Raw genomic sequence first — 14,010 nt, forward strand, 5'->3', positions numbered from 1 at the left:
CTCTCCTCGGTGGTGATGTCTAAACTCCTGTAGCTCAAAATGACAGCCTCAGCCACTGCAGACACGGTTACCTTGAGATAGGCTGAATTAAAAGCTGTCTGCTCAACAAAGTCCAGTCTTTCAAGCTTTGAGCACCCTTTCATGTAGTGCTGCAATCATGTGAACACCAGACAATTCCCTTAACCCCTACATTGTCAGAAAGAGACGGATTTACGCTCTCTTTGAAGCAGCAAAGGGCTCTGGAGCCCTCAAACTATACAAAGCCATAGCAGAATCCAACCCTGTTCTGAAAGTTCCCACAGGAACTGTGCCTAGCAGACATCCAAGGGCAAAAGTTTCCATCACCTGTTAGCATGATACTTCCACCATTATTTGTAACACAGGACAATAAACACCCAGTATTTTTCCATCATTTTTTCCAGAGCAGAAGAGATGAGCAAAGAGCAGGGGAAAAAAAAGCCTTTTGATGTTGCTAAAGAGGTTATTTGCATGCAAAGTTGTCTTGCTCTACCCCCTGGATTCCGATCAAGTTTTTTGGCCTGGAAACTCGTATTTCAGGAGGAACTGCATTGTTAGAGGGTGAGCTGCTAAGGAAGACTCCCTGATTTCTGATGAGTTATTTTTAAGGAAACATCTGATGCAGGTATCAACCAGTGAGGTCATAGCTTGGAGCTGAATTCCCTTAATTACAGCCTTCCCATCAAAATGAGTATATGAACCAATAGCAGAGGCATTGGTTGCATCCCTGGTTTATTGTTGTCAGTCTGATCTTGCCCTTGACTAAGCGTAGCAGGCAATTCCATGCCAATCCCACCTGGCTTCTAACTCCCGTATTGCCATACGTGGCGTTGCTAAATCCATCAAATGCAACTCCTGTGACTTAGTGATTTTATATACCACACCCCCGCAGCCCCCGCACCAGAGAGAAAGAAATACCCAACACACTTGCATCCTGTGGCTGATTGCAAGAGCTGACTGAAGCTTCTCCCACGGTGGTGACAACCAGGCATGTTCCATCCCTGATATCTGATAGAGTCAGCTCACACTGCGATGTCCCCTCCTTTTGGGACCTCTTCCCTGTCGTGTCTCCTCTCTTCCCAGAACTGAGAACAGCCTCTCTTGAAGATCTCTTATCAGATCTGACAAAAGTGGCCCATGGGGTCAAATATTTTTTGGGATGAAGGGGGACACATATTCACACGTGTATGTGGTCACATTAGCCCTGTCCTTTCCGAAATCAAGCTGACAGGGGAAGGTAAAGCTGTGACCCAAAGTGCCTTTTGCTTTGGACTGCACCACCCCCTCTGCTGTGGCGTTAATTTATGAGGTTGCACCATGACCAAAAAGATTATTGTAACCCCAGATCCCTTCCATAAAAATGTGCTCCCTCCCTAACACCTCTCTGTGCACAGTGGGGAACTGCGTTCTGCACGGATGTCAGCAACGCTCACCCACAAAGGCTTGGAAATAATTTTAGATGCAGTTTAAGTGACAATAACCACATCACCATTAGGACTCCCCAGCTACGAGCAAGACCTCAGGGTGCTGGAGAAGGTCCAGCAAAGGGAAGAGCCCCACAGTGCCCCTGGACACCAGAGGGAGCCGGTGGAGCAGCCTGGGAGGGGACGGGGACACGAATTCCCCCAGCACCCGCAGGCAGCCAGCACTGCAAACACAGCAACACTCGTCCCACTCAGCCGTCACCTCGGCTTCTGCAGTCAGCCTCATGTTCACACATTGCATGAATAGCTATTAACTGGCATCAGCAAGTAAATTTACTAAATAAAGGCCCAATCCTGCCCTCCTTGTCTTGCACAGAGTGCCTTTTGCCTGCATAATATATAACAGCAGTAGAAGTTGCTCCCAGATCGCTGATAAATCAGCACGCGTTTCATTTCCTACATCAAAACCCACTGCCACACGATTTGGATTATCAAGTGCTCCTGTCGTAAAGGGGAGGATGTGGGGTTTGGGTGGCACAGCCTCTCCCTGCCGGTGACCCGCAGCTCTGTGGCTGATGAGCAGACCCGATTAAAATCAAATGATTCACAAACCACTTGAAGATTACATTTGTTGGAGAAAACGGTTGTACATAGGGTCAGGTGCGGAGTGAAGGAGCCATGTGGTGCTAGCAATGCTGCAGCTTGATGGTCTCAGGGCAATTTCTGTAGCAACAGGTAATATATTTTATGTGGAAAAAAAATAAAGCAAATTTTCAGATGTTGAAGTCCTGCGGATCTTGCACCTATATATATAGCCTTAACACAGATACCGTTTCCACCCAGAAGTGTGGGCTTGCTGAAGAAAAGCTGTTGCATTTACTGTTGGCTTTACTTATCTCTGCTGACCTACAGCGAAGTCCAGCCAATGGCTCCTGCTGCAGTGAAAGGGCTTTTGTGTCGGCAGCAGGTTTCTGTGTACACACAGCCACCGCGCACAAACACAGGAAGGGAAGACGTCGGCAGGGGAGGGTGGGGATGGAGGCAAAACACGCTGGTGTGCGACACGCTCCGAAACGTTCACACGCTAATATTAGCAAGAGAGGCTTCGGCTGCGGTGGGATGGGGATGGGAGAGCTACAGCCCGTGATCTAGAGTGTGGGCTGAACCACGTGGCCATGATGAGCAAGGCTTGCCAATTAATAGCCACAAAATAAAAGGGTGTCAAACCAATGTCAGAGGAAGAGCCCAGGGGCTGGAGCTGACTTTCTCAGGGCTGGAATTCAGTGCAGAGCCTTAAATCACAGGAGCTGCTTCGGGTGAAACTGTGTCCTGGATCTCCAATCTCCTTTTGCACAACACTTCACAGCACAAGAGTGCCCTTGTCATTACACACTCTTTTGTTGATATTTCTTCTTAAAAAGTCCTTTTGCCTGGAGCCTGGCCTTTCGCACTACAACTCTGAAGTCAGGAAGGTCCATTAGGGAAACGTGGCGTGACCTTCAGCAGAGAGCATGCCTTTGCCCGGCGAGTGCGTGATGCAGGAAACCCCGCACCCACTGCAGAACTTCCATTAGGATAAATCCATCTTCCCTAGACCTCTACATGTTTCCCAACCTCATCCTCAAGTCCTACAGCCTACTGCACGCAGCCATAGTTCTAAGCAGAGGATAATAACCACCGGTGCTTGAAGCAACAGGACACTTTTGGAAATGTTTCCCTGCTGTGTTAACTGCAGTTACAGTCTCTTTTAGTAAGAGGAGGGATCTTCAGGAGTACAAACGCTGCTTGGGATTTAATTTCTCTTGATTCCTTTTAAATTCTGTTCCGCCGCTCCCTGCACACGTGCGAAGCCCCGAGCTTTGCGGGGTGCCCAACCTGCTCAGCGCACACCCGGCACCCCACAGCTCGCCTCCTGCTCCCCCCCGCGCCCTCCCCAGCCCCTCCAGCAAGGAGACCCCGCAGCCCCCTCCGGGCTGGGCCGGGGGAGCCCGGCCCCGTCTCCGCGCAGGGGCCGTCGAGCCCACCCGCTGCTGCCGCCGTGCGCTCCTCCGCGGGGCCGGGGGCTTGCGGGGGGTTGCCCGGGGCGCCGAGCCGGCCCCGGGCCCGGCCCCGTCCCGTCCCGGAGGAGGAGCCGGCCGCACCGGGGTGCCGGCAAGCCCGGCCCAGTCCTGCCCAGTCGCGCCAGCAGCCGCTGCTGCCCCCGGCGCCGGGATGCGCTGAGCCGTGCGGAGGGGATGGAGCGGCTGGAGGCGAACGGCAGCTGCAGCAACGGTGGGTGCGGGGGCAGCGGGGCAGACCCCGGGGAGCGGCGGGAGGGTCCCGGGCAGGGGGGCTGCACCCCCGGCCTTATCCCCCGCCCGGCTCCCCGGCACTGCTCCGTGTTTCTGGGTTTGGGATTGCTTTTCCTTTCTTTCTCCGAGGTCTGTATAGGAACGGGGAAACTCACTTCACCCGCAAGCCACCCCGAGCCTGCTCTGCCAGCGGCGAGCGCTGCGCCGTGCCAGCCTGACAGCGGGTACAGAGAAGCCAAGATTCTTTTTTTTCCTTTAAAGATCACCTAACCCAGTCGGTGATCGCCCCGTCCCACTGCCTTATGCTGGTGCTCAGTAGCACGTCGTGGAGGCTTTTACCCAGCCGAGGAGGCAAGACGTCCTCCCCGTTCCCCAGGAAATATTTCCACAATCAAGGGTGGTTTTTTGATTAGAAAAGAAACCTGTTTGGAAGTCTTTGGAAACCCATCTAGAAAGTCACTGGGATTTTTCCCATTGGGAAAAGTTTGGATCTGGTTCGGTTCCAAATCCTCAGCTACATGTGCAGGGCACATGGGGTGCAGCTGCAGAAGGTCTAAGCCAGTCTCTCAGTTCAGGAAAACAGTGGGACCCATGCCCAGGCTGCTGGCAGCACTGCCAGCAGTTCGGCCACAGAAACACAAATACTTGCTCCATAATTCCTACGTGAGTTCAGGCAGAAATTTAAAGTCTCTTACTGCACAGGGCCTTCCGTGACGCTCCACCTGGCTGTTTGCTCCAACGGACGCAGTCACGCTGCCTTTACTACACTCAGAGTGAAGATTGCAATAGAAAGATGTGCTGCTGGGTGTGGTAGGAGTGTGAGAGTAGGAAGAAACTCAGCAATCTTCCCGCCCACACACAGCAACACACCTTGGCTAGAGACACGGGCGTTCAGTGCTTTTGGTCTTAGCAGCAGCAAACCATGAGTGCTTTCAATCCTTCCACACTGGCGGGACTTGGCGTGCTTTACGAGCGCTCAGGCACTCTGCAAACAGGTAGAATAAAACCATTAGACAGTAGAGGCAATGTAGAGACGAAACTTTAGTCCAAGACAAGCCTGTTGTTGTCTTACGAGCAGTCCCACAGCACCACTCGGTACACAGAGCTGGAACAGACGCGCACTTACAAAGTAGTGGCGTCACTCCACATTAAACCCAAAGCTGCAAGCTGCAGACGAGCTGGCACATGCAAGGATTAGTTGGCTGGAAAGCACCAAAGCCTCTGAATCAGCAAGGTCGTGTGCTGATAACGCATAGTTCAAACTCATAACATCGGAGTTTGGTGGAGGGACTCTGGCATAGATATTTGGAAATGCAGATTACATTGTTATAGTGGTCTTTGTGACCTTCCAGTGCAGTGTGTAGCCTGGCAGACACGTTCAGTGTCAACAAGCTGCTTGAACTGCACGCCATAAATCTGTCACTCAACACCTTGTCGTTTCCACATGTGAGTAAAGAGGTGTCCTGAGTTTCTGAGAGCTGTGGGGATGTGCAGTTATGGTGTCAGCACGGGTGGCTGTTCAGAGGGACACCTGAATGAGTCCAAAGGTGTTTTGGTTTCGGCTGCCGCCAGCAACAAAAGCGCCACGCGGCCGCCCCTCCCCCCGCCAGCATGCGGAGGAGAATGGAAAGAAAGAGGCAGAAACTGGTGGGTCGGGATAAGGGCAGTTTAACAGAACAGCAGAGGGAAACAGGAACAACAACGATACAGATAAGGAGAAAACACGACAAAAACAGACCCGCTCTCTTGGACTGCACCGGCGCCGCACGCTCCCGAGCCGCGAGAGCGTTCCCGCCGGGCCGCCCCCCCCCCCCCAAGAACCCAGCGTGACCTCACATGGTGTGGGGTCAGCCCCCACCCCCCGGCTGTGCCCCTTCCTGGAGACCGGTGAAAATTAACCCTGTCCTGGCCAAACCCAGGACAAAAGGCCAACAGAGGCAATGTTGAGTCATATCAGTAATTTGCTGGCTTATCCCCACGGTGGTCTCACAGGGTCCCTGGTCACGCTTTCGTGCCTTTCCCACCGGGTCGTGTGCCAAGTGATCAGCAACGCTGACCCATCTGACTCCGTCCGGGACAATGGGACGTTGGATGACTTCTGGGTAAATCGGCTGGAAAGCAGTTATGGATTCTGGATTGGCCTGGGCTTGGCTGTCTTCTCCAGCTTCCTCATCGGAAGCAGCGTCATCCTCAAGAAGAAGGGGCTGCTGCGGCTGGTGGAGAAGGGAGGCACCAGGGCAGGTAAGGCTTCTGGGGGGGCAGGAGGGAGAAGGACGACCTGTTGCCAGAACCACACGCATCATCCAAACTCTAGCACTGGTAAGGCAAGGGAACACCTCTGGGTACGCATGTCAGCCTGCCATCAGCAACGTAACTAAGACCTTTTGTGGATGCATTTTTGCGTGTGAGACCCAGAGAGCAGTGCTGTGCTGGAGCTGAGGAGCTAACTTACAGAGCTGCATATTGGAAGGGCTGGGCTAAAAGCAGCATTCCCTTGCCTTGCACCACAAATAGCAAGTCACGTGCACTGTGTGATCAGATGTGCACCCACCAGAAGAACAATACAGGCCCATCACAGCTCTTACATGGGAAAGTGCGAGGCCAGGAGGAAGCGGAGTGCTGAAAGCATTTTGAAGTGGGCCCCTTTGCACAAAGGTACATCACCGTGGCACAGACTGGAGCAGAACAGCACAGCTCTTTGACCCCACTCTCCGTCTTACTGATGCACTAGACAGCTTTGCCACCAAGTTGCTGGGACAAAGATGCAGCCCCACGTGCTTTAATTGCATTAGCAAGAGCCATTTATTAATGCAGGACTGCATGCCTGCGATCTGTGTGAACTCTTCTTGTGGCTTTCAAAAGGGTACTTGTGAGGTATGTTGCTCAGCAATGCTTAGATAACTTCCCTCTAGCACCAAGCTCTTAGGGCGAGGCTTGTGTTTATGTGCCTGTATATACAGATGGGAAATGGTGGAGGAGCACTGCCTGCAGCGGAATTGCACCGTGGAGTTGGACGCACCGCATCAGCATGGCAAACGTGCTCTAGCAGCAGCGTTAGTCCTACCTGGCAGCTGACCTACTTGCATAACTACAAAACAAAATAATGATAATTGAAATACTACTGCTTCCCAGTTCTGGCCTAGGAACAATTCTTAAATCATTTTACAAAGGAAGTAAAGATCACCATCCCCATTTTACTGTGTCCCCATATGGGGACACAGAGGCATGGGACGATGGGGTGACCTTCCACAGCCAACCAGCAAAGCTACCAACAGCACCTGAGCCACAGGCCAGCCTCAAGTCCGTCTCCATCCTCCACCATTCAGCTGGCCCCACGCAACTGCTGAACTCAGAGATGGGTTGGCTTTTTTGGCATTATATTCACACAATGAAATATCAGTATTGTTTAAATTGTAGATGTGTCTCTCCTCCTTCCGTCTATGAACTCCTCTCACAACAGAGCCAAGCGAGTAAGACAAGAGCAAACCCTTCCCTATTTTTCAGGATGTTTAACCAGGAATTAGAGGTTAATAACATAAAGCTGCAGCTGACAAAAAGAGTTCTTAAGAAAAACAAACAAACAAACAAACCCAGAAATTTCTAAGGAATACCAAAGCATAACATTTGAACTTGAGTGTCTGTGAACTTGAGGAACCAGAAGAGGCTGAATTCTAGCAAATTCCTGTCTGTCTCTTCATTCCCCCATTCCCTATCTTGCCCTTTAGTCTCTCAGTTCCAGCGTTTCAGCCCTGCTATCTGAGCACACCACTGTTCCCCAAGGCAGGTCAAATGCTGCTGTTATTGACAGCTTTGGTCAGGTCAGACATCTCAAAAACATGATCTCTCTCTGACCCAGGAAAATCAGGGTTCACAATGTCTGCAGGCTCAAGCTCTTTACATCTAACAACTTGTGGGTTAAGACCAGAGCTGGATTAGTTCCGAAAACAATTATGTCGATTCTTCCTCATTTACATGCATATTTTCATTCTTTTAGTTGTTCCAACGCCAGGAATCATTTTTCATCAGAAGCGCTCAGTCACCTGATGACTGTTCCACATAAAGCCAACATCAGGATTTCTGGCAGTTCAGGCTGAGGTCTGACGATACAACTCTGACACAAAGCAGTGTACAAAAGAAGCAGATAGCTTCTGGGACAGGACGCAGGAAGCCTTCACCACAACCGTGCAGCAACACGAACCATGGCACCACGTGCCCACACGGAGCAACCGACCAGTTTTTCCCCTCTTCATCCTTCATAGCTATAACCCCCCCTTGAGCTAGTTTTGGAAAAACACATGGCCTTACCTTAATGCCCCTGTGCAAGACTCGTCAGCGAGCCATAGCGATGCGAGGTGAAGCGCAGGCTCCCCGCGGGTGGGATGCAGGGTGGCAGCGTCCCAGGGAGCAGCCTTTGGGTGGGGAGCACCCAGCACAGAGCAGCCCCTGCCATCCTTCGTCCTTCTCATCCAGGAGTACCCCACAGGGAGCAGGCAAGTGGAACATGCAAGATGAGACACGACCAGACCGTGAGCGCTCAGCTGGGGTGTTCATTGCTGGCTGTAGGGACCGATGCACCCTGACAGACCAGCGAGGATGACTGCAGCTCTCAGGGCTGAAGGGCAGCCTGCAGGCTGCACCCCAGGCCAATAACCTCTGTGGCTTTGGGGCAGTGGGTGCACTTCCCATTGCTGACCAGGATTAAACAACTGCTTTTATTTTATTTGCATTGTCCAGTCCTAAGTGCCAGCTTCCACTAATGCTTTGACTCAACATAATGCAATTTCTGCGCAGGATGCCATGTCTGCATATTCTGTCCTTCCAGACCGTTTTCTTTGTCACACTCTGCCCCTTGCAGTTTATCCCTCTCCAAAGGGACATTTCTCATCTCTTTCTCTGGAGAACATGGTTATTAACTCCTCTGTACCTGTGTGTTTTACTTCTCCAGGAGATGGAGGCCACGGCTACCTGAAGGACTGGTTCTGGTGGGCTGGCTTGTTAACCAGTAAGTAGAATCCATTTCCCTGGGTTTCCAGCTTTTCCAGGGTCTGTCTCCGTGAATCAGGTGTGGAATGAGCTCAGCATCTGGTGGCTCCAAGCCTTTTTTCTGGTGAGGTCCCCCATCCTCAGCAAAGGTACCTCAAGGAGAGCGGAGGCAGTGAGCCATGCAGGATCTCCCCCACCATCCTCCTGCAGGGCTGGTAGCACTTGCTAGCTCAGTTTTACCCACTCAAAAGCATGAAAAGGCAGGTTTTAATAAAGCAGATGGCTGGTCTGTCTGTGTACCAGGCACAGGGCAAACAGCCTCCCATGTGTGCCCAGGGCTCTGGGAAAGCTTGCTGCCGCAGCAGAAGGGAGATAGCAAGGACTAGCTTGTGTTGGCAGCAGCTCCTTTCTTGAGCAAAACTTGCTTTGCCTTAGAGCAAGCCTTAAATCCTTCTTCTCATGCTGCAACATCACAGTATCTTCTCCAGCTGAGCTCACAGCTGTGCAAAGAGCAGCAGAGAGATTTTCAGAGCAGTCTTGTCCGGCTCTCACTGTTGCAGCAGCTGCTCAAGGTGCCCCCACCTCGCTCTGCCCTTGCAGCTCCTCCTGCACAACCACCGGTGCACAACCCATAGGCAAGCACCCAACACCCACTGCTGAGGGGACGCAGCCAGCTCAGCCAGAAGGTGACACTGCAGCCCCGAGGAGACACTTTGTAGATGTAGGGGCCCCCACAACTGCCCACCCCCTCAGTAATTGCCCAGACACACTGCAGCTGCCTGGCTGGGCTGTGGGGCTTTGATGAGCTCCCATGGGTCAACTGTGAGGTGGCCAAGCCCTGGCACCCTCAGCCTTTCTCCACAGGGGTGTGGGGCTCCAGGGGTGCCTCTCTGCTTCCATCCATTCGCAACGGAGAGATTTTCACCCACTATCTGGCCCTGTTTAGAAGCAGCATGAAACCTCCATGATAAAATCCATTCTCTAACTGATGTCTTACCACTTCACAAGCCCACAAGAGAAAACAGAAAAAGTATGCTGTACCTCACTGGTATTTATTTTCCTTCTGTTTGTTTAGTGGGTGGAGGGGAAGCTGCCAACTTCGCCGCCTATGCCTTTGCTCCTGCAACTATAGTCACGCCACTGGGAGCTCTGAGTGTGCTCATAAGGTGATTTATGTGTCTACAGTTTGCAAGTTGCCTTTTTTTGTTTGCCTGTTTGTCTTGTAAGATAGAAAGATTTGAAGTGATGCTAACATGAAATATTCTGCTGATAGCAAAAAATGTCTGTTTTCTAAAAAAAGCTCTAACAATTGTTTTTCTTTGGGGGGGATTGTTTGGAAACCACTGAATTAAGTAGCGTGCCCTTCTGGAAGTGCTGCATGCGAATAGCAGCCACATACACTTCAGGTTAAATTATCAATAAATATCAGTGTTACTTCCTTCCTTTTTCCAGCTCTTTAGCCAATGCGATGATGGGGTTTTTTAGTTTGGTAGTGAACAGTACTAAAAATTCTGAAGGGGTCAATAATAACAGGCTTGTTTTAAACTGTCTTACATTCGGCTTTTATTTTCCTGGCTCTGATGTTGTGGTTTTATACTGTTGCCAAAAGGGCTGAAACCCTTTTTTTTTGTTAATTTTTAAAAAAGAGATTCATATAAAAACACATGACTCCGGGTACTAAAGGTTTTTAGAAGGACTGTTGTTGTAAAATGCATAAGCAAACTGTGTGTTGGGACTCTTCTGGTATCTTGCCCCAAATTTTTATGGACAACAGCTAGGTATTTTTGCAGATATATCTATAGTCCCAGTACCTTCAGAGTTTCTCTGGGGCTTAATAGTTCTAGATTTAGTTAAAATTAAGGTAACTCTTTTGTTGTTAGGTTATTTTTTCTCTGTTATGCTGGTACTTGAATTCATTTCCTTGGGCACTAAATGCTTCGTAATGTGCAACAGCTCATTAGCGAATCTGGAGACCCGAAAATATTCCTGAGAATGCGCTAACACATTCAGCATTTTTTTACCTTGCTGATGCATGAGCTGTGATCTACAGGTCACACCTGCATCTCTGCAGGTTCAACTGTCAGTAGATGCCACACGATTGTGTACTAACACACTGGAATCCAACAAATTTCATCCAAATTTGTGTCTTTGTATCACATGAAGGCGTTCTTTACCATATTTTTAACTGATGTTCCTTCTTTAAAGGACTTTAAAGCACCAGCTGATGTTATTTTACTGTCCCATGCAGTGCCATCCTGTCTTCGTATTTGCTTGGAGAACGGCTCAACCTGCTGGGAAAGCTGGGCTGCATGCTCAGCCTCGTGGGCAGCACCGTGATGGTGATACATGCCCCAGAGGATGAGGAGGTCACCACTCTGGATGAACTGTTGTCTAAATTGAAAGAGCCAGGTACTCAGGAAGTTGTGTTGTCTCTTTTGGAGCTGGGCAGTGTGTACTGCTCTGTCCCCCATCCATTCTCAGTTTTGAGTATTTCTCTCCCTCTTCCAGGTTTCCTTGCTTATGCTGCGATCCTCTTGGCTGTCTGCCTCCTCCTGATCTTCTACCTCGCACCCCGCTATGGCCAGAGCAACATTCTCATCTACCTCACCATCTGCTCCGTTATTGGTGCCTTCTCCGTGTCCTCGGTCAAGGGCCTGGGTATTGCCATCAAGGGCTTCTTTGCTGGCCAGCCTGTGCTGCAGCACCCATTGACGTGGATCCTAGTCATTACGCTGGTGGCATCCATCACTACACAGATTAACTACCTCAATAAGTCTCTAGACATTTTTAACACCTCTTTGGTGTTTCCCATTTACTATGTGCTGTTCACCACCATTGTCATCACAACTTCCATCATCCTCTTTAAGGAGTGGGTCACCATGACTGTAGTGGACATCATTGGGACAGTTTGTGGCTTCCTCACCATCATTTTGGGGGTGTTTTTACTTCATGCCTTCAAAGACATGGACGTAAGTTTAGAGAATCTACCACAAGTCCTCCAGGGTGGACAGCAAGCACCAGCCACCCAAGATGACAAGAACATCCTGATAGAGGTGGACAACTCCAGCATCGCCCCAGAGGATAAACCCAAAGTATTCGTGATTTACACCTAGCACGTTATACCTGAGGGTCTGGGGATTGGGTGAATGAGTTGATGGCAATATTTCAGATGCTAATGAGCAATTTAAAAAAGCAAAAGCAGAAAATAAAACCAACAGTGTCTTATCCAAAGCTTGGTAAGGTCAAGCCAAGGGATTTTGGATTGGATCTTTCTTATGGTGTGGCAGCAAGGGGTATATCTAATCCTCACTGGGCTTTAATACATGCAGCCACTGAAAATAAAAATCCTCTTGAAATATGATACTCCTGGGACAAAACTCCACTGTGAGGCCCCTTCCCATCACTTATTCTTGGCAGGAATAATGTTTACTCTTGCACTCCTTCCCCTGGGTGGCCATTGATGTGTTTATTTCCAGGCCCTGATTAAGTCACTAATCGGTGGTTTTGTCTTTTTTTTTTTTTTTCCCCCTTTCTAGACGCTTGCGTGACCGGTAAAATACACACCAGTATCTCAAACGGAGGTGAGAGACGAGGATTGAAGGGCGTACGGCTACTATTCAGACTCTGCTCATCCATGTTAAATTACTTGCTTGGCAAACATGGGACAAGAATATCGGTGAATATGGGAACAACATGGTGAATTTTGGAACATGCGCTCACTTAGGCGCAGTGGCAGGACCCAAGCCATAAAGTGTTTTTACAGGCCCGTGGCAGAGAAGTCTTTTTCAGCTTTTTTTTTTTTCTCTTTGTGAGGTGCAGGAGTTTCCCTGCAGCACAGCATTAATTAGTTTTATGTGGGTTTTTGTTTGTTTGGGTTTTTCCCTTAGCAGCTGTGGTGCCCAGGCTGTGTTGATGTGGTTGGTGAAGCTCCTGGGCCTGGTCCAGACCTGACCTGAGCAGGGAGCAGCCCCTGCTCAGGCTGGGAAGTTCTGCACGGTAAACCCTGTGTCAGGAGAAACACTGCCACTATCTTCAAGAATTTTTGTGGTCTGTGAAAAACTTTTCAGCCTGAAAGAGCGAGTGGCTGTAAATTTTAAGGTGGTAATTTTGTTTTCCTTAGCAAATGACTTGACCTTGGAGAGCCCCCCAACTGTCTGAGGCCCGTGACCTGTCCTGCTATCACTTAAGCCCAAAAGCTTTTTTGTTGTTGTTGTTTAGAGGGAGGTACAAGCTGTGTGTTAAAAGCCAAACAGGCATAAGAGGGTGATGCTCTGCAGAGCTGTAGGGATACAGTTTATCCCAGAGTGGTCCCGTTCACCACTCTCAAGCTCTCTCAATATAATATGAATATTACCTAGACTCTTGCTCACAGCTCACCTTCAAAACCCCCTTGGATTTTTATCAGTGGTGAGGATGAAGTGATGAAAGAAATAACATTTTCAGCTGGAGCGTGAAAAGGGAAGGTATTACCACAGTTAGAAGTTTCTCCCATCTCGCTGCTAGGTATTGTAGCACAGGGAGACTGGAGCCCATTTGCTCACAGCAAATCCCAAACCAGGAGCAGCGAAGCCTGAGCTGGCTTTGCCAGGCTGGCTTGGTCCGGAGGCAGCTCTGGCTGGGTTAGCCCTGGACCACGGCACACACTGACACCATCTGAGATGCTGACCTGGTTATATCTGGCTCTGAGCATCGCCAAGCAAATGAAACTTGGGGCTGGGGGGTGATGAATATGCAATCTCTTGCTTTAGTAACATTTCAGTACTTTTATTTGGAAAGTGGAAAGGGAAATAAAGTCTTTTTCTAACGAAAAACTTTGCTGGTGGATCTGAAAGTTTTTAGTGGTGTCTCTGGTCTTATTGACGTAGCTCTAAAGGATAAACAGGTTGAAGGACAGCCGAGTGCAGCAGGAAGAGCATCGGGGCAGACTGAGACAGCAGCGACCTCCTTCGGTAGCATAAAATAATCCAAGTAAATCACCAGCTTTGTTTTTAGCATCCTAATTGGTGTAATGCTTTATGCATTTTGTTTTAGAAATAGATTGCAAACAGGACTCATCCTTCTCCCTGCCTAGAACTGCATTTCATAAAAGCCATTCCTCCAGCTACGCTGCCATCTCTGGACAAACGCCACACAGAAGGAAGATTTGAACCAAGGTGACGAAATAGCTCACACTGACAGACTATTTGTTAATGACAACTGACAAATTTATTAAAACTAGGCAAAAGGCACAATGAATTGCATTCTTCAAGTATTTGCATAGATGCAGAGAGCATTATTGTAAACCATTAATATGT

At 49.6% G+C, this 14,010-nt stretch overlaps 1 protein-coding gene across 3 annotated transcripts; it reads left to right on the forward strand.

The window, feature by feature from the left end:
• The first annotated feature begins 3,605 nt into the window (after nt 1–3,605).
• Nucleotides 3,606–13,950, forward strand: NIPAL4 (NIPA like domain containing 4). 3 transcript variants are annotated; one of them, XM_075441843.1, is made up of 8 exons: nt 3,606–3,713; nt 5,726–5,974; nt 8,679–8,735; nt 9,792–9,882; nt 10,965–11,125; nt 11,225–11,808; nt 12,253–12,297; nt 13,748–13,950. In XM_075441843.1, the coding sequence occupies exons 1-7, from the start codon at nt 3,677–3,679 to the stop codon at nt 12,262–12,264; spliced, it is 1,191 nt and encodes a 396-aa protein (XP_075297958.1). In that variant the 5' UTR covers nt 3,606–3,676; the 3' UTR covers nt 12,265–12,297; nt 13,748–13,950. The 3 variants fall into 3 exon arrangements, with proteins under 3 accessions (XP_075297958.1, XP_075297957.1, XP_075297956.1); XM_075441842.1 differs by lacking the exon at nt 13,748–13,950 and having other exon boundaries at nt 12,253–13,527; XM_075441841.1 differs by lacking the exons at nt 12,253–12,297; nt 13,748–13,950 and having other exon boundaries at nt 11,225–12,241.
• Nucleotides 13,951–14,010: the final 60 nt, after the last annotated feature.

The sequence above is a fragment of the Opisthocomus hoazin genome, chromosome 22 (assembly GCF_030867145.1).
Source record: "Opisthocomus hoazin isolate bOpiHoa1 chromosome 22, bOpiHoa1.hap1, whole genome shotgun sequence".
Classification (NCBI taxonomy): Eukaryota; Metazoa; Chordata; class Aves; order Opisthocomiformes; family Opisthocomidae; genus Opisthocomus; species Opisthocomus hoazin.